General features: G+C 38.8%; 1 protein-coding gene across 2 annotated transcripts in view; it reads left to right on the top strand.

Annotated features, from left to right (window-relative positions):
* PNPT1 (polyribonucleotide nucleotidyltransferase 1) overlaps nt 1-20,413 on the top strand; it is a 56,792-nt gene that overhangs the window by 17,787 nt on the left and 18,592 nt on the right. For both annotated transcript variants that reach the window (XM_019021552.4, XM_019021553.4), the window contains 9 exons: nt 3,190-3,376; nt 4,227-4,278; nt 4,895-4,952; nt 8,614-8,710; nt 9,478-9,580; nt 14,546-14,616; nt 16,347-16,383; nt 20,162-20,228; nt 20,313-20,402. In XM_019021552.4, the coding sequence (XP_018877097.2) occupies nt 3,190-3,376; nt 4,227-4,278; nt 4,895-4,952; nt 8,614-8,710; nt 9,478-9,580; nt 14,546-14,616; nt 16,347-16,383; nt 20,162-20,228; nt 20,313-20,402 (762 nt within the window). The remainder of the gene's footprint in view (nt 1-3,189; nt 3,377-4,226; nt 4,279-4,894; nt 4,953-8,613; nt 8,711-9,477; nt 9,581-14,545; nt 14,617-16,346; nt 16,384-20,161; nt 20,229-20,312; nt 20,403-20,413) is intronic.

A 20,413-nucleotide genomic window follows, 5' to 3' on the forward strand; every position in this document is an offset into this window, starting at 1 on the left:
CAGTGGCGCAATCTCGGCTCACTGCAACCTCCATCTCCAGGTTCAAGCGATTCTCTTGCCTCAGCCTCCTGAGTAGCTGGGACTACAGGCGTGCACCACCACACCTGGCTAATTTTTTATTTTTAGTAGAGATGGGGTTTCAACATGTTGGCCAGGCTGGTCTCAAACTCCTGAACTAAGGTGATCCACCTGCCTCAGCCTCCCAAAGTGCTGGGATTACAAGCGTGAGCCACCACGCTGGGCCTATAACAATCATTTTGACAAGCTTTTATGTTTAAATTTTTAGCATCGATAGCAGTGTTGTCCAGTAGAACTCTGCAGTGAAGGGAATGTTTTATATCTGATCATGTGGCTACTTAGCACTTCAGATGTGGCTAGAGTAACTGAGGAACCAAAATTTTAATTTTGCCTAATTTTAAATAATTTAAATGCAAGTAGCCATATGTGGCTAGTAGTTACCATATTGGACAGCACAGCTCTGTAGGCTCAACTGTAAGGAGTGTTCTTTCTTTCTTTCTTTCTTTCTTTCTTTCTTTCTTTCTTTCTTTCTTTCTTTCTTTCTTTTTTTTAAGACAGTCTCACTCTGTTGCCAAGCTGGAATGTAATGGTGTGATTATACATCACTACAGCCTCAAACTGTGGGGTTCAAATGATCCTGTGTCCTCAGCCTCCTCAGTAGCTGGGAATCCAGGCACATGTCACCACACCTGGCTAAAGAAATTTTCTTAGAAAGTATTTTTTAAAAGGAATTGCATTAAAGTTTAATGAGTGAAAACAAAGTTTATTTGGGGGGTATCCATTTTTCTTTGTCATATTCTATTTTTTTAATTTTACCATTATTTTTATTAGATATAGCATCTCATTATATTGCCCAGGCTAATCTCCTGGCCTCAAGCAATCCTCCTGTCCTGGCCTCCCATAGCACTGGAATTACAAGCATGAGCCCCATGCCCAGCCAAATTTTTTTTTTTTTTGAATCTGGTTCTCAACTCTCCTCAACTCTGTTGTCCAGACTAGAGTATGAGTATAGTGGCGTGATCATGGCTCACTGTAGCCTAGCCTCAAACTGCTGGCCTCAAGTGATCATCCTGCCTCAGCCTCTAGAATAGCTAGGATTACAGGCACACCACCACAGCTGAGTTTTTTATCTTCTAGTTGTTATCTTTTTAGGGACAGGACCTTGCTGTGTTGCTCAGCCTGGTCCCAGACTCCTGGCCTCAAATAATCCTCCCACCTTGGCCTCCCAAAGTACTGGGACAATAGGCATGAGCCATCACACCTGGCCACATATTTTACTTTTAAAAGCAATTTATTGAGATATAATTTACACCCATTAAATGAATTTTTAAAAATCTCCGGATTAATCCTGTCAAAGTGAGAGGATATCCTGGAAATACAGATGAGAAAAAGAATATAGCCATCTCAGTATCATGGTATCAGAAGAAATTTCTTCAGGCCTGGTGCAAAATATGGAAACCTTATTTCCCTTTACCCTCTCCCATTTGGAATGCAATTGTTATCATTTTCTTCTACAGTTAGAACCATATCAGGCAGTGTTACAATTTTTGCTTTTGCTTCAACTGTCAAACATGATTTAGAAAACTCAAGAGGGAAAGAAAAGCTTATTGCTCTGTATTTACTCTTTTTCTCCTTTATTTATTTATTTATTTATTTTTTTTTTGAGATGGAGTCTCATTCTGTCACCCAGGCTAGAGTGCGGTGGCATGATCTCAGCTCACTGCAACCTCCACCTCCTGGGTTCAAGTGATTCTCATGCCTCAGCCTCCTGAGTAGCTGGGACTACAGGTACCCACCACCACGCCTGGCTAATTTTTTTGTATTTTTAGTAGAGACAGAGTTTCGCTATGTTGGCCAGGCTGGTCTTGAACTCTGACTTCAGGTGATCTGCCCACTTTAGCCTCCCAAAGTGCTGGGATTACAGGTGTGAGCCACCACGCCCAGCCTCTATTCTTAGTTTGCGTACTGATTTTCTTTCCTTTCTAACAGTCCACGATGTCTTCTCTTATTTTTTCATTTCTGTTTAGAAAACTTCCTTTAGCTATTTCTAATGCAATAGAAAAAATTCTATTATTCAGTCCTTTAGTTGGCTTACTTGAAACAGGATCAGTGCAGAGATTTCCCCATCTGTGCAAGAATTAGACAATGTGAGAATTAATTGTTAAACAGGAAATATTTATTAGATTCCTATTGTGTTACATATTTTTACATTTTATTTAAAATATGTATTGCCAGGAGCGGTGGCTCACGCCTGTAATCCCAGCACTTTAGGAGGCTGAGGCGAGTGGATCACCTGAGGTCAGGAGTTCGAGAGCAGCCTGGGCAACATGGCAAAACCCTGTCCCTACTAAAACTACAAAAATTAGCTGGATGTAGTGGCTCACGCCTGTAATCCCCAGCACTTTGGAAGGCCAAGGCAGGCAGATCACCTAAAGTCACTTTGGCAAAGAATATAAACAGTTCACAGAAAAGGACATACATATGGCCTTTTAAATATATAAAAAGATACCGGGCACAGTGGCTCACGTCTGTAATCCCAGCACTTTGGGAGGCTGAGGCAGGCAGATCACGAGGTCAGGAGATTGAGACCATCCTGGCTAACGCAGTGAAACCCCGTGTCTACTAAAAATACAAAAAATTAGCTGGGCATGGTGGCGGGTGCCTGTAGTCCCAGCTACTTGGGAGGCTGAGGCAGGACAATGGCGTGAACCTGGGAGGCAGAGCTGGCAGTGAGCCGAGATTGCGCCACTGCACTCCAGCGTGGTCGACAGAGTGAGACTCCGTCTCAAAAAAAAAAAGTATTAAAAACAAACGCACTTGTATACTTTAAAAGATTTAATTTTTATTTTATGTGACTTATAGCTCAATAAAACTTATTTTTAAAATATGTGCATGATTTCTTTTTTTTTTTCTGTTTCATTTTTTATGGGAAATCCCTCCTTAAACTTAAGGAGAATGTAAACCTAAATACAGATATCAAGGTGTCTTTATTCATTTACCGCTGCTTACATTTTGGAAGTATGTTGATTCTGAGGAAAGAAATCAAGGTGGATCTATCACTAAGAAGTAAAATTGATCCATAATATTTATGTCATGTCATGGTATTTGAAAATGTTATATTACTAAGAGCTTCGATGGCAGTCATTTTTTTTTTCTTTTTCCTTTAAATAGTCATGTTGGAAGCCTCTGCAGAGAACATTTTACAGCAGGACTTTTGCCATGCTATCAAAGTGGGAGTGAAATATACCCAACAAATAATTCAGGGCATTCAGCAGTTGGTAAAAGAAACTGGTGTTACCAAGAGGACACCTCAGAAGTTATTTACCCCTTCGCCAGAGATTGTGAAACATACTCATAAGTAAGAACATCTGTGCAAATGAAAATATGAAATTGTCATCAGATTTAATTTCCTCATGGGAGAGAAACTTCCCATGGAAGCACTGCCCATGCATTACTTCATAAATAGCACTTTTCTGTTTTAAGAGTCATTCCCATAAATATCTGTTTACTCCCTTAAAAAGGATAAGCCCACATCACTCTTGTAAGACCTAACTTTGAATCTCAAATGAAAGAGTGTGTTTATTGGTCAAGATTCAGGTAATCACCACATCTCTCCACGTCTGGGAAAAAGAGAATAAAGCATAAGATATTTGAATATCTAAGGAAACTGTTGGAATTCTCAAAAAGAAATCAGATGTAATCACTGTTACATGCCCAGTGCTTACTTAGAACGTTAGGCAGACACTCAGTAAATGTAAATGAATCACTGGAAAATTATTTTATTTGAAAAAATTGAAAAGGTTAATACTTTACCTTAATGTCAGTTGCACAGCCATGAGTTGGAAATTAAATTAACTCTTCCTAGCAAAAGAGTTCGTGTGATAATGGAGCCAAAATGGGTAGAATGAAGAAAGGAAGAGGTTAAAAAGAATATATGAAAGGTGAAATTAATTGAACAATTAAGAAGAAAAGAACAGGATACCACATGTGGTTTCCCCTGGGAGGGTGGGAGAAAGAAATTTGTGTTCTATACCATAAATAGTAAACAGATTAGCAATGATAAATAGCAATATAAATTTTCAATTCTTTCTGAAGTATTTATTAAAGTTTTAGCTGATTATTATTAAATATTTCAGTTTTGTTTATAATAGAAACTGCCTCATGTTTCCAGATATTATTATGCTAACATTTATTTTGTGCTTAAATAGACTTGCTATGGAGAGACTCTATGCAGTTTTTACAGATTACGAGCATGACAAAGTAGGTATACCTGAGTTTTGTCTTCTATAATTGCCCTAGGAATACATTTTTGTCATAACTCATGTAATTTTCTTTATGAATGCTAGTCCTATTTTTATTAAAAATCTCTAAATGAAAAACTAACAAAGGCCTAATTGTTTCTCCATTCTTTTGTTTTGTTTTGTTTTTGAGACAGAGTCTCTCTCTGTCGCCCAGGCTGGAGTGCAGTGGCATGATCTCAGCTCACTGCTACTTTCGCCTTCCAGTGATTCTCATGCCTCAGCCTCCCAAGTAGCTGGGATTACAGGTGCATGCCACCACACCCAGCTATCTTTTGTATTTTTAGTAGAGACGGCCATGTTGCCCAGGCTGGTCTCAAACTCCTGGCCTCAAGTGATCTGCCCACCTTGGCCACCCAAAGTTCTTTTCTTTTTAATATAAGTTTTAGGGGAGTGTACAAATGTATTTGAATGAATTAACATGTAGTATTTGTCATAAATCAAGAACCAATTCCAATATTTTAAAGAATATTAAAGAAATCTGAGTAATTCACAATGTGTTCATTGTATGATAATTAGAAAACAAATATTAAATGTTGTCATGTATATGTAATAACTGAACCTCAACTTTCTTTTAGGTTTCCAGAGATGAAGCTGTTAACAAAATAAGATTAGATACGGAGGAACAACTAAAAGGTAAATTTCATTTTATTTGATTTTATTTTTTTGCTGAGGGCAGCTTTAATAAGGCATGGCCTGACTCTTGCTTCTTGGGATTAAAGGTCAAAGAGGAAAGGCATCACATCTGTAGGAAAAGAAGAATTCAAAGGGCTTTCAACTTTACAGCTGCTGTTCCCTAGACCTAGAATGCTCTCTCATAGCAGGTGGTCTTCTTCTAACCCAAGGTTCAAATGCCACCTCTTCTCCAAAGCCTCCCCGAACTGTTTCGGGGAAAGAGAAAGTCCCCTTTGCACAGAACCGCTATTACTATGTATTTTTTAATTTTAAAAGCGTTAAAAGAAATAATAAACTTTTTATTTTAACTTTAGTTAAAGATCTCAAATAACTGTTACTCTCATTGCTTCTCAGCTTTATTTTCAATAAACTTGTAATAATGATAGCTCACAGGGTTACTGCTAAATTAACTTCTATGAATGTAGCTAGCACTACATTTGATGCAGAGTAGTTACCTAGTAAATGTTGAATGTGAATGTTCCTGATCTTTTCTGAATCAAACTCCTACCATGCAAGAAATGTAACCTGGTATCTTATCATTTGAAAACCCAAATATATTCTTTAAAATTCTTGAGTTCTTGATCTGTGAAATTGCAGTGTTAATAATACCTGGTTTATGGGGATTAAATGAGTGAATCATTTACATCTGTGCCTGCCACACAGTAAGTGTTCAATAAATGTTAACTGATGCTATTCTTAATACCTAGTGGAATCATAAGATACAGAACTTAGGTAATTTAGCTCTCCAGAAATTATTAAGCAAAGAATCTTACTGTATAATATCAACCTCTGGCCAGGCGCAGTGGCTCACGCCTGTAATCCCAGCACTTTGGGCGGCCGAGGCAGGCAGATCATGAGGTCAAGAGATCGAGACCATCCTGGCTAATACGGTGAAACCCTGTCTCTACTAAAAATACAAAAAGTTAGCCGGGCGTGGTGGCGGGCACCTGTGGTCCCAGCTACCCAGGAGGCTGAGGCAGGAGAATGGCATGAACCCAGGAGGTGGAGCTTGCAGTGAGTCGAGATCGCACCACTGCACTCCAGCCTGGGTGACGGAGCGAGACTCTGTCTCAAAAAAATAAATAAATAAATAAATAAATAAAATAATAATAATACCAACCTCACACAAACTGAATATAAATGAAGTATGACATAGTTTTTGTTAATTTTTCTAATAGACAAATATACTCTCACATGAATATTTATTTTAAGATAAAAAACTGGCCAGGCGTGGTGGCTCATGCCTGTAATCCCAGCACTTTGGGAAGCCAAAGTTGGTGGATCACTTGAGGTCAGGAGTTCAAGACCAGCCTGGCCAATACGGTGAAACCCCATCTCTACCAAAAATACAAAAATTAGGCGGGCGTGGTGGCAGGCGCCTGTAATCCCAGCTACTCGGGAGGCTGAGGCATGAGAATCGCTTGAACCTGTTAGGCAGAGGTTGTAGTGAGCTGAGATTGCCACTGCACTCCAGCCTGGGCAATAGAGCAAGACTCCATCTCAAAAAAAAAAAAATGCTGTTAGCATTGATATTAAGGCCATTAATTGTAACTGTCATTGAATAAGTTTAGTCCTTTCTCACTACATTTCATCCTATTTGGTAAGAAAGAAATTTTATAGCGAATATTGTCTTATTTTAAAAGAATAGTGACTTTTTGTTTGTATTATACATAGTAGAATATCTTCACGACCCTCTGGGTTGATAGGATATTTTAAACATTTTGGTACTGATTGTTTTCCTTTCCAAGTACAACTCAGTTAAAGCAGAAAAGATATTAAAGTCTAATATTAAAAATTATTCTTTTCTGAGGAAGATACAATCTAATATATCTTTCTGTGACCATTTCTTGTGTTTTGGTTACTTTGAAGTTATGTTTAATAAACCATACACATGAGAGAATAGTACTTAAAACTTGGCATAGGCCGGGCGCGGTGGCTCACGCCTGTAATCCCAGCACTTTGGGAGGCCGAGGTGGGCGGATCACGAGGTCAGGAGATCGAGACCACGGTGAAACCCCATCTCTACTAAAAATACAAAAAATTAGCCGGGCGCAGTGGCGGGCGCCTGTAGTCCCAGCTACTCGGGAGGCTGAGGCAGGAGAATGGCGTGAACCCGGGAGGCGGAGCTTGCAGTGAGCCGAGATTGCACCACTGCACTCCAGCCTGGGCGACAGAGCAAGACTCCGTCTCAAAAAAAAAAAAAAAAAAACTTGGCATAAATTAATTGATAGGGTAGAATAGCTTAACATCTAAACCCTAAGCTAAAAATAAAATAAAATAAAACCATAAGCCTTTGAGGCTGACAGATCTTTATTCAGGTCACTGCTGTATCAGTTACTACCTGTGTGGTCTCAGGCAGTTTACTCCACCTCTTTATTTTTTATTTATGTTTTTTTTAAACTCAGTGGTTATCTCTTATGCAGTACTTCACCCCTTTAAGCCTCAGTTTTTTCTTCTGTAGAATGGGAATCATAAAATTTAGTTCATAAGTTATTATGAAAGTTAAAAGCATTAAAAAACCAATAAAGTGCCTGGCTCATGAAAGCATTTGACAAATATTAGATAGAAAACAGTTTGTAGGGATTTCTAATATATTTTTAAAATTTTTCCCCAATTTGCAGATTTAGATTAAAGGCAAAAGAGTGAGAGTGTCTACTCTTAAAACTGTCAGTTAGGCCGGGCACAGTGGCTCACGCCTGTAATCCCAGCACTTTGGGAGGCCAAGGCAGGCGGATCACCTGAGGTCAGGAGTTCGAGCCCAGCCTGACCAACGTGGAGAAACCCCGTCTCTACTAAAGATACACAAATTAGCCAGGTGTGTTGGCACATGCCTATAATCCCAGCTACTAGGGAGGCTGAGGCAGGAGAATTGCTTGAACCCAGGAGGCGAAGGTTGCGGTGAGCTGAGATCATGCCATTGCACTCTAGCCTGGGCAACAAGAGCGAAACTCCGTCTCAAAAAAAAAAAAGACTGTCAGACCTTTTCCGTAAAGGTTGACTGGATTCTTCTGGTAACATAATAGAAAAGGGAACTGATGGGCCGGGCGCATTGGCTCACGCCTGTAATCCTAGCACTTTGCGAGGCCAAGGCAGACAGATTGCCTGACTTCAGGAGTTCAAGAGCAGCCTGGGCCACATGGTAAAACCCCGTCTCCACTAAAATACAAAAAAATTAGCCAGGCATGGTGGTACACGCCTGTAGTCCCAGCTACTCAGAATGCTAAGGCAGGAGAATTGCTTGAATCCAGGAGACAGAGGTTGCAGTGAGCCAAGATTGCCGCATTGCACTCCAGCCTGGACAACAGAGTGAGACTTTGTCTCCAAAAAAAAAGAAAAGAAAGAAAGAAAAGGGAACTGATTTCAAAGCACTGTCATTCAGTCATTTAGGTAGAAAGCAAACTAAGTTCACAATAACAACACAGTTGTAGTACTTGGTACTTGATGTGTCACATTTGGTTGAGAACATTTAATTTATCTACTTTGTTTGCCTGAGGACTAAACGTTCAGAGTCATCTCCCTTGGTTGATTCCCGAAGTTAGTTGATATTATGCTATGAACTTTAAAGAAATCCTATCTCCTAAAAAAGTAAAAATCTTTGTTTTGGTTTGTCTTTTTTGTATAGAAAAATTTCCAGAAGCCGATCCATATGAAATAATAGAATCCTTCAATGTTGTTGCAAAGGAAGTTTTTAGAAGTATTGTTTTGAATGAATACAAAAGGTAAACATACCCTTTTTTGTTGAAATTGAAGTATGCACTGTCTCTGCAAGTTGCCTTGAAAATGGAAACTTGATCAAAGAAAGTTTGTTTTTTTTTCAAGTGAACAGTAAAGAATTATAATATTTGCTATATAAATGGACACCTATTGAAGAAAAAGTACATGATATGTGACCATCTGTCTTGGGCCTGGTGTATAAAGCAGTGCCTGCCAGCCCTGACTGCACTTCAGGATTACCTGTAGAGTTCTTTGTTTGTTTGTTTGTTTGTTTGTTTTTGAGACAGAGTCTCGCTCTGTCACCCAGGCTGGAGTGCAGTCTCGGCTCACTGCAAGCTCCGCCTTCCGGGTTCATGTCATTCTCCTGCCTCAGCCTCCCAAGTAGCTGGGACTACAGGTGCCCACCACCATGCCCAGCTAATTTTTTGTATTTTTAGTAGAGACGGGGTTTCACCGTGTTAGCCAGGATGGTCTCGATCTCCTGACCTCGTGATCCGCCTGCCTCGGACTCCAAAAGTGCTGGAATTATAGGCGTGAGCCACCGCTCCCAGCCTACCTGTAGAGCTTTTTAACAACACAGGAATATAGGTTCAACTTCAGACATTCTGATTCAGTGATATTCAGGATAGTGCTCAAGTATCTATTATTTTTTAAAGTTCCACAGGGGATTATGATACACAACTGAGGTTGAGAACTTCCCGGGAGAGATAAAGACATGTGATTTTTCTGTTTCCAGCGTTACTTAATGTACTTATTTCCTATATCACTATAGGTGCGATGGTCGGGATTTGACTTCACTTAGGAATGTAAGTTGTGAGGTAGATATGTTTAAAACCCTTCATGGATCAGCATTATTTCAAAGAGGACAAACACAGGTAATTTATATAAAAAGCTCTAATTATTTGCTAAATTAAGATTGTTTAATTAGATCTAATAGAAGTACATTAGATGCTGTAGGTTTTGTCATATGGTGTATATTATTTATTTAAATTAATATCTGGCGGTTCTTGTTTGTTTTGTTTGAGACAGGTTCTTGCTTTGTCACTCAGGCTCCAGTGCAGTGGCACAATCATAGCTCATTGAAACCTCTAACTCCTGGACTCAGGCGATCCTCCCACTTCAGCTTCCTGAGTAGCTGGGGCTACAGGCGTGTGCCACTATGCCTGGTTAATTAAAAACTTTTTTTTGTAGAGACAAGGTCTTACTATGTTGCCCAAGCTGGTCTCAAACTCTTGGCCTCAAGCAATCCTCCTACCACAGCCTCCCAGTGTTCTGGGATACAGGCATGAGCCACCACGCCTGGCCTTTGGTGTGTTTTTTATGTAATTTTAACAGTTTTTTTGAGGTATAATTGCTGTTCAATAAACTATGCTGTTTAAAATGTATGATTTGGTAACTTTTCACAAGTATGCAACTGAGAAACCAGCCAAGATAATGAACAGGCCAGGCATGGTAGCTCACTCTTGTAATTCCAGCACTTTGGGAGGCCCAGGAGGGAGGATTGCTTGAGGCCAGGAGTTCGAGGTTGCAATAAGCTATGGTCATGCCGTTGCACTCCAGCCTGGACTACCATGCCAGACCCTGTCTCTTAAAAGATTTAAAAATGAAAAAGATAATGAACATATCAGTTACCTCCAAGAGTTTCCTCATGCCTTTTTGTAATTCCTTCTTCCTGCCCCTCACCTCCTCAGGAGACTACTGATCTGCTTTTGTCACTATAAATTAGTTTGCATTTTCTAGAATTATCTGGTATTTCTGTTGTATCTTTCTTTTAATATTGGGTATACAAAATTGAGTAACTCAGACTCCAGTTTATGGCATATTGTGATTGTTGACCTGTTCAAGGCCCTCATTTGTTTTTTCCATTTAGCCTGTACAGTTCTATTCTTTTTCTATTCTTTATTCTTTACATAGGCACCCACTCTTGTATTTAACAGGTAGCCTTCTGGTTCTCCTTCTTCTCGTTTATTAATATTTGCCTACATCTGTATTCATTGTTCTGTGTACCATATTATGCTTTATACTCCTTTCCCACATTAATTGTTTCTTTAATTCTATCAATCTGATAGGTACCAAGTAGTAACTTTTTGCTTTAATTTGTATTTTCCTGATTACTAGTGAGGCTCAGCATTATTTATATAACAGCCAGTCAACGTGGTCACTGCATAAACCATGCCCTGGGGAACTGCACGCCTCCAAGGCACTATTTTCTCATGGATGTTGTCCCCTAGAGTTGTGCAGTGTGGTGGCCTTGCCTCAGGTTTGCCCTTTTATGAATTTTCTGTCCATATCCTTTGGCCAGTTTTTCTTTTTTTAATATGGTTTACTGTGTTTTACCTGCTATTTTGTAGTAATTTCTGAAGTGTTTTAAATATTAATTCCTTTTGGTAACAAACTTTATATATATATGTCTCCTTCTTTATTTATTGCCTTTTAACTTTGCCTGTGGTAGTCTGCTATGTTTAGAGTAAACCTGAAAACTTAGTTCTGATATAAATTCTTCTGTACCTCAAAGTCACAAAGTTACTCACCTACTTTTTCTATTAGCTTTCTAGTTTTAGCTGTCGAATGTAGACCATTAGTCGATCTTTGAATTTATTCCTACACGTTGTATGAAATGAAAACCTCCATAGTGAGCCAATTTTACATTATTTACTAATACTTTATTTTTCTCAATGACTTGTGATGTCACCATATGATAGTCAAAGTTTATAAATGCATTGTTAAACTATATCCTTTTTCATTGTTACGTGAATTTTCTGGGCCACTGTCAAACTACTTTAATTATTATGATTTAGGGGTATATTTTAATATCTGAGAAGCAAGTCGTCTTCCCTGTTTGTTTAATCCCCTCAAAATTATCTTAAAATTTAGATACATTTGTTCCTTTATTTGAATTTTAGTATTATATCAAGTTCTCAAAATATCCTTCTAGGATTTATAATTATAATTGTACTAAATTTTTATATTAATCTGAGAGAAGAATCATACTTTTACAATTTAAGTTATAGTCTACAATGAATAGAGTCAGTGTCACCTTTGATTCAGGTTTTCTTTTATGCTCTTTAGTCAAGTTTTTAAAATGCCTTTATTAAGATGTTCTGCATACTTTTGTTATCCATTGTGACAATCTCTGGCTTTGTAACTGTAGTACTTAGTCCATTCATGTTAAATTTAATCATTGATGTGATTGAATTTACTGTCATTTTATTATTTGTTTTTCTTTTGCCCTTCTGTTTTTTGTTTCTCTATTTTTTACTTTCAGCCTTCTTTTTGAATGAATTGAATAGGTTTTAGAATTTTATTTTAATTTGCCTATTTATTTTTTAGCTGTACCTCTGAATTATTTTCCAGTGATTACTATGGAAATAACAGTATACATCCATAACTTCTCACAACTTTTTATTTATATATTGTAAAAAAATTTTGTAGAGTCAGGGTTTCGCCATATTGCCCAGGCTAGTCTTGAATTCCTGGGCTCCCGCAGTCCTACCTTCGCCTCCCAAGGTGCTGGTATTACAGGCATAAGACCCTCACAGTCTTTTTAGAATTAATTTTGTACCACTTAACATAAAATGAAGAAACTTTGCAACGATTTAGGTGCATTTCCTGCCCCTTCTATCCTTTATATTGCAGTTGTCTTATCAGTTACATCTACATGTGTCATAAACCCCCACAAGGCGGTGTTATAACTTTCATACAATCGTGTATTTTAAAGAAGTAATAAGAAAAAGATAGACTTTTATATTGGCCCACATATTTACCATTTCTGGTGCTTTTTATTCCTTTCTGAAGATCCAAGTATGGATCCAGTATCATTTCCCTTCATTCTGACAAGACTTCCTTTAATATCGTCCTATGAGTTTTCTTTTTTTGGGATGGAGTCTCCTTCTGTCGCCCAGGCTGGAGTGCAGTGGTGTGATCTCGGCTCATGGCAAGCTCCGCCTCCTGGGTTCATGCCCCTGCCATTCTCCTGCCTCAGCCTCCCAAGTAGCTTGGACTACAGGTGGCTGCCACCACTCCCGGCTAATTTTTTTTTTTGTATTTTTTAGTAGAGACAGGGTTTCACCATGTTAGCCAGGATGGTCTCGATCTCCTGACCTCGTGATTCACCTGCCTCAGCCTCCTAAAGTGCTGGGATTACAGGCATGAGCCACCGCACCCAGCTGTTTCAGTGTTTTTTGTTCTCCATGTTTTTCTGATGAAAAGGACCCATTCAAATCATTGTTCCTTATCTATTATTTTTTCATGTGGGTGCTTTCAAGATTGCACCTCATCTTTGGTTTTTAGCATTATGATTGAAAGGTGTGGTTTCCTTTGAATTTATCCTGCTAAAAGTGTCCTGAGCCTAAATCTGTACATTGATGTCTTTCACCAAACTTGAGAATTTTCATCGATTATTTCTTCAAATATTTTTTCATGCCTCATTCTCTCTCTTCTTCTAGAATTGCAACTGCACATATGTTATCCTTTTGATACTGTCCCATAGGTCACTGCAACTATGTTCTCTTTCCTCTCTTCTGCAAATTGGGCAATTTCTGTTCATTCATCTTCATGCTCACTGACTCTTGCCATCTCCTTTCCATTATGAGATATTAAAGTTTTCAATTCTAGAATTTCCACTTATTCTTTTTTATGTCCTTTGAGTATAGTTATAATAGCTGTTAAAAATCTTTTGTCGCCGGGTGCGGTGGCTCACGCCTGTAATCCCAGCACTTTGGGAGGCCAAGGCGGATGGATCACGAGGTCAGGAGATCGAGACCATCCTGGCTAACACAGTGAAACCCCATCTCTACTAAAAATACAAAAAATTAGCTGGGCGTGGTGGCACGCACCTGTAGTCCCAGCTACTTACTCAGGAGGCTGAGGTAGGAGAATCGTCTGAACCCAGGAGATGGAGGTTGCAGTGAGCCGAGATCGTGCCACTGTACTCCAGCCTGGGTGACGGAGTGAGACTCCGTCTCAAAAAAAGAAAAAAAAAATCTTTTGTCTGCTAATCCACCATCTTAATCAACTGAGAATCAGCCTCCATTCCTGGTCTTTATTCTTGAGAATGGGCCCTGAAGTTTCCTGTTTCATTGTAGGTTGTTTGCTGGATGTTGTGAATGATACATTGTAGAGTGTCTGGATTATGTTATGTCTCTAAAAAGAAGACTGATTTTCTTAATTTATTTTTCTTTTCTTCTTTTTCTGAGACGGAGTCTCACTCTGTTGCCCAGGCTGGAGTGCAGTGGTGTGATCTTGGCTCACTGCAACCTCGCCTCTTGGGTTCAAGCTATTCTTCTGCCTCAGCCTCCCAAGTAGCTGGGACTACAAGGCACACGCCACCATGCCCAGCTAATTTTTGTATTTTTAGTAGAGACAGGGTTTCACCGTATCGGCCAGGCTGATCTCGAATTCCTGACCTTGTGATCTGCCTGCCTCAGCCTCCCAAAGTGCTGGGATTACAGGTGTGGGCCACCACGCCTGGCCTGATTTTTTTTTAATTTTAAGCAGGCAGTTGTATTGGCTGAACCTGTATTAAGGCTTCCTCTGTGTACTCTCCTACATAGTTCTTAAAAATACTGCTTTCTCTTCCTGCCTTCCTTCCCCAGCACTCCTAGAGCAGTGCTTTACATATGTAGTCTTTGTGATGTTAGAACTTTAGATTATTGAGGTTTACACATAGTATGAATATTTATAGAATAAATAAGTGTTTACTGCAGTTAGTAGCATGGCAAGCTTTGTGTAGGATGTACTTATCTCATTTTTTTAAGAGTTAGTTGGATTCTTCAAGTATTTTTAGTTTTCATCTTTGTGGTTAGTATATTAAAGCCTGAGGAATTCTTTTTCTTTTTTAGGTGCTTTGTACCGTTACATTTGATTCATTAGAATCTGGTATTAAGTCAGATCAAGTTATAACAGCTATAAAGTAAGTTATGTTTTTATGATATTTGTTATGTTTTATGATGTTCTATTATATAATTAAAGCTTATGTGGTATATTATTAATTATTGTTACTTTTTTTAACCTGTGTTTTTGTACTTCATTTTTCTGTTTACATCATCATGATTTCAAAGGATTTTGTGTGTGTGCTAGATTGTCTTCTAAATCACTGATTTGGAACAAATATTAGTAAAGCATTTAATTCTTTAATGTGAGTATATTTAGTTTGTTCTTTGTCTCTAGAATGATTTCTTAGGACAGGCTTCCTTGGTAATCTTGAATGGATTGGTTTTTCTATTAGAAACAAGAGAGCAAATGAATACACGAAAGCTCCCATTGCTGAAAATAATCTGGAGGCTGTTAATGAAAAATCTTGTTAATGAAAAGCCTTGTCGAATCCCAAGCCACGTTGTGATTTTGTGTTCAGAAATACTTGGCTGTCCTCCTCTGCCTCTAAAAAGTCAACAGTAAAATCATGCTAATCAATTCTGATGATAAGAATCTTTATTGCAGGCCAGGCGCGGTGGCTCACGCCTGTAATCCCAGCACTTGGGAGGCCGAGGTGGGTGGATCCTGAAGTCAGGAGATCAAGACTATCCTGGCTAAAACGGTGAAACTCCGTCTCTACTAAAAATGCAAAAATTAGCCGAGCGTGATGGTGGGCACCTGTAGTCCCAGCTACTCGGGAAGCTGAGGCAGGAGAATGGCGTGAACCCGGGAGGTGGAGGTTGCAGTGAGCCGACATCGCACCACTGCGCTCCAGCCTGGACGACAGAGCGAGACTCTGTCTCAAAAAAAAAAAAAAAAAAAAAAAGAATCTCTATTGCAGTCCTCACCAGCATTATTGCATAGAGTCTTGACTCTCATAGCCAGTTCTTTATTTTCCTCAGTGCCTAGTAGGGCTACTTCCTGTTCCTGGTTAAGGGTCTCAGAAGACCACAGGGCCCGGCCCTCCTTTTCCTGATGCCCAACTGATGAGGATAATTCCCAGTAGCCACTGTAATTGTTTTCCATGTATCTGATAGAATCGACAGTGCAGCTGTGTGTGTGAAGGTGGAATGCAGAACACTGGGCTTGGTCAGGGTACCTCCATATATTCTAGTCTTAGGTCTATAACCTGTGTAAATAAAGGGGCACACATCATCACTCAGCCACACTGGCCTTTGGTTTCTATTTCTTATCAAATGAACTGGGCCAGTGACCTGCTATAATCCTCTCTGGCTCGCCAAATCTGTGATTCCTTTAGTCCTCTGAAGGAGTTTGGTTTTTAGATTTCTTTTTCCAAAGCTACAGTTTATGATCATGCAGATTCTGCCCCATCCCAGGACTTTTTCTTCATTTCACATATTGACTGGGAGAAGCATTGTAGCTCTGAGATTTAACTAAGGTGGGTATAGCATTTAGGATTCTCTCAGTAGTCATTAATGCTTAAAAATACATCTATTGTTTTGTCTTAGTATTCAAATCTGGATATTTAAGGACTTATATTTAAAGTAAAATTGGTTTCCTAAATCTGTACAATTCATTCATAAGCCCCAGAAGAAAATATCATCTCACAATCATCCTTCTAATTAATTCTTTGGTTTTCAGTTTCAGTCTGATTTTTCATTAACACCTAGTTCTTTTGTAAAATCCCCTTAAATCTGTTTTAGTTGTGTTTTGAAATAAATATGTTTTTCCCTATGATGTTTTTAATATTATGCCTTTTATTTTTAGTGGGATAAAAGATAAAAATTTCATGCTGCACTACGAGGTAAGGTGAATTTTTTTCCTCAAAATTTTATTAATAAATTAATAAATTTTTGTGAGACGAGGTCTCACCCTGTTGTCCAGGCTGGAGTGGAGTGGTACAGTCTCAGCTCACCGCAACCTCTCCCTCCCAGGCTCAAGACATCCTCCCGCCTCAGCCTCCCAAGTAGCTGGGATTACAGGCTTGTGCAACCACAACTGGCTAATTTTTCTATTTTTTTCTAGAGATGGGGTTTTGCCCTGTTGCTCAGGCTGGAACATTTTATTTTTAAAAACTTCCAGGATACAGTAAAGTTGAAAGAACTTTACAGTGACTATCCATATATCCACTACCTGGGTTTTACCAATAATATTTTACTTTTCTAGTTTTATCGTATATCTATTAAGGTCAATTTGGGGCTACTATTTTATTGCTTACAGAAGGCATGGCAAGCTTTGTGTAGAATGATAAGTAGAGAGAGATGTAAGTAGTATTTTTAGAGAGTATTTAGCACTCTCTAAAGTACTACTTTAGAGAGATAAGAGATAAGTAAGTACTTTAGAGAGATAAGTGGTATTTTTCTAATCAACAACTTCCTGTTCTAAGTCATACGTAAAAGTTAAAGAAAGTATAGCAGACAATATCGTTTTAGGTTAAAAAAAAAAAAAGTCATGCCTGTATACACGTGTGTCAAACAAAAGTAGAGTTTTTTAAATACCTCAACTCACAAATCACCTTCTGTTCGCTCATTGAAATGTTCATATTTATACTCAGTTGATTAGTAGTAAAAGATGAGATGTTTAATATTAAGTTACTTTATATGAGATGATTATAGATAATTGAGTTTGTGATTGACTTTATTCACAACAAATCCTAAGGGACCAGACGTAATATAAAGTACTTTTAATTTTATTATTTGAAGAATGTACATGGAGAGCAGGGCATGGTAGCTCATACCTGTAATCCCAGCACTTTGGGAGGCTGAGGAGGGAGGATTGCTGAGCCCAGAAATTCAAGACCAGCTTGGGCAACATAGTGAGATCCTGTCTCTACAAGAAGATCTAAAAATTAGCCAAGCATGGTGGCATGTGCCTATAGTCCCAGCTACTCGGGAGGCTGAGATGGGAGGATTGCTTGAGCCCAGGAGGTTGAGAATGCAGCAAGCCATTATCACTCCGCCACACTTCAGCCTGGGCAACAGAGTGAGACCCTGTCTCAAAAAATAAAAAGTAAAAGAATACAACATGAGAGACTTATGTAAAGTAGCAAGTCATTTCGTTTTTGTGTAACCCTTGTTGGCTGCCCAGAATCTCAGCATTTCACTCTTGCTGAATCTGCTGTAATCAATAGAGAACATTTTTTTGTAGAAATTATATGCTACAGAATATCCATAAACATCGAGATTCATACAGGTCTTGAATCCCTTATAAATATCCTGTTCTGGATATACCCTGGTGCTACAGAAGCCAGAAAGGAATTATAATTGAGTAAAGCAGGTTCTTTGTCATGAGCTGGAGAGCACATGGCAGTCTTAAAAGGGCAGCTGTGCAAAATGGAGGTCTAGCTGATTATTGGGTAAGGGGGTTGGGGAGGGAGCTGGAGAAGGATATGGGCCATTGCCATATTTTATTTTTGTAAATCTCTTTATTATAAAATAAAGCATAGGTACTGAAAACTGTATAAAACAAAGGATGGCTTAATACGTTTTTGTAAGGCAAATACCCTTGTAACCACCACCCAAGTCAGGAAATTTAACATTGCCAGCCACCTCAAAAGCCCCTCCATGTTTTTCATCCTAATCTCAATACCCGTCGTCTCTTAAAAGTAGGTAACTACTCTCCTAAGTTTTACAGTAATCGTCTTGGATTTCCTGGCTCCATTTTTAGATACTATAGTCTAGTTTTGTTTTTTTCTTTAAAACATTTGGTATTTCCTTTTTTGTTTTAGTTTATTTGAGACAGAGTCTCACTCTGTCACTCAGGCTGGATGGAGTGCAGTGGCACCATCTTGGCTCACTGCAACCTCCATCTCCCAGGCTTAAGTGATCCTCCTGCCTCAGTCCCCCAAGTAGCTGGGACTACAGGCACCACCACACCCCGCTAATTTTTAGATTTTTTTACAAAATGGGGTTTTGCCATGTTGTCCAGGCTGGTCTCAAACTCCTGGGCTCAAGCAGTCTGCCTGCCTCAGCCTCCCAAAGTGCTGGGATTACAGACATAAGCCACTGTGCCCGGCCTGATACTTCTTTAAGTCTTTTTAAATCTATACGTTTCTTCTCCATTACATTCTTTTTTTTTTTTTTTTTTTTTTTTTGCAGTCTATCTATTGAAGCCCCATAGCCATTTGACTTATAGTCTCCCACAGTCTGGGTGTTGCTGATTGCACACTCATGGTGCAATTCAACATGTTCCTCCCCCCTCTCTATTTCCTGCAAATTGACTGCTAGATCCAGAGGTTTAATCAGATTCCTGCTCCATCCACTGCATTTAAGAGTGGTGGCTCATGCCTGTAATCCCAGCACTTTGGGAGGCCGAGGTGGGCGGATCACCTGAGGTCGGGAGTTCAAGACCAGCCTGACCAACATGGTGAAACTCTGTCCTACTAAAAGTACAAAATTAGCTGGGCATGGTGGTGCATGCCTGTAATCCCAGCTACTTGGGAGGCTGAGGCAGGAGAATCGCTTGAACCCAGAAGCGGAGGTTGCAGTGAGCCGAGATTGCACCATTGCACGCCAGCCTGGGCAACAAGAGCAGAACTCTGTCTTAAAAAAAAAAAAAAAAAAATTCTTGTTAATCTGGAATTACAGATATTTGGGGGAATTTTTTTTTTCTTTTTTTTTTTTTTTAAAAAAAGGGTCTCTGTTCCACAGGCTGAAGTGCAATCGTGCAGTCTTGGCTTACTGCAACCTCCATCTCCTGGGTTCAAGCAATTCTTGTGCCTCAGCCTCATGAGTAGCTGGGATTACAGGCATGCGCCACCACGCCCTGCTGATTTTTCTATTTTTAGTAGATACAGGGTCTCACCATGTTGGCCAGGCTAGTTTCAAACTCCTGAGCTCAAGTGAGCTGCCTGCCTTGGCCTCCCAAAGTGCTGGGATTACAGGCATGAGCCACTGCGCCCGGCCTGAAATTACAGATTTTTATGGGAAGTCTTCCTATTGTCAAATGATCACAACTAATTCGTATTCCTTCAGGGTAACATATCCACCAAATAAAACAGTTTGCAACCACTGGCTAAAATAAAACCCTTATGGAAAAGAGCTGTTTCCTCCATACATTTTTGTCATTATGTTTTGCTTGAGAAATACTTCAAAATATGCAACTTTCCCATTCATGTATTTTGTTTCATATCTGAAAAAGTTAGTGGAGAGAGATAACTCTAAAAAGTATCAGTGTAAATTAAATTTCAATTTAGTGAAATAAATGTGGGCTTTGCTATGGAAAAAAATCTGTGATTCTTCAATGTGTACTTTTAAAATATGTACATATTTTTACTTATTACAAAAATATACCATTTTGTTATTGTTAGTAATTTAAATGTAATGGAAATTTATGGTGTAAATCCCCATACCCATCCAGTTCCCACATCCTAATCCATTTACACACTTGAAATAGCTACTTTTAGCCATTTGGTATGTATGTTAAATTTATATCATACGTTTTCTGTATATTTATGTACTTTTTTAAAAAACAAAAATGAGATTCTACTGTTCTATAAGTTGTTTTATTATTTTGGTAATATAACTTGGACATCTTTCTATGTCAATTGTATATGTGTGTTTGTGTTTTTTTTTTTTTTTAAGTTTCCTCCTTATGCAACTAATGAAATTGGCAAAGTCACTGGTTTAAATAGAAGAGAACTTGGGCATGGTAAGTACAGGTCTGTAAACTTAATACGGTATTCTTACAGAGACTTAATACATTTTTTACTTACTGTTTTCTATTCTAATTTAGGTGCTCTTGCTGAGAAAGCTTTGTATCCTGTTATTCCCAGAGATTTTCCTTTCACCATAAGAGTTACATCTGAAGTCCTAGAGTCAAATGGTATGGTATTG

This window comes from Gorilla gorilla, chromosome 12, assembly GCF_029281585.2.
Source record: "Gorilla gorilla gorilla isolate KB3781 chromosome 12, NHGRI_mGorGor1-v2.1_pri, whole genome shotgun sequence".
Lineage (NCBI taxonomy): Eukaryota > Metazoa > Chordata > Mammalia > Primates > Hominidae > Gorilla > Gorilla gorilla.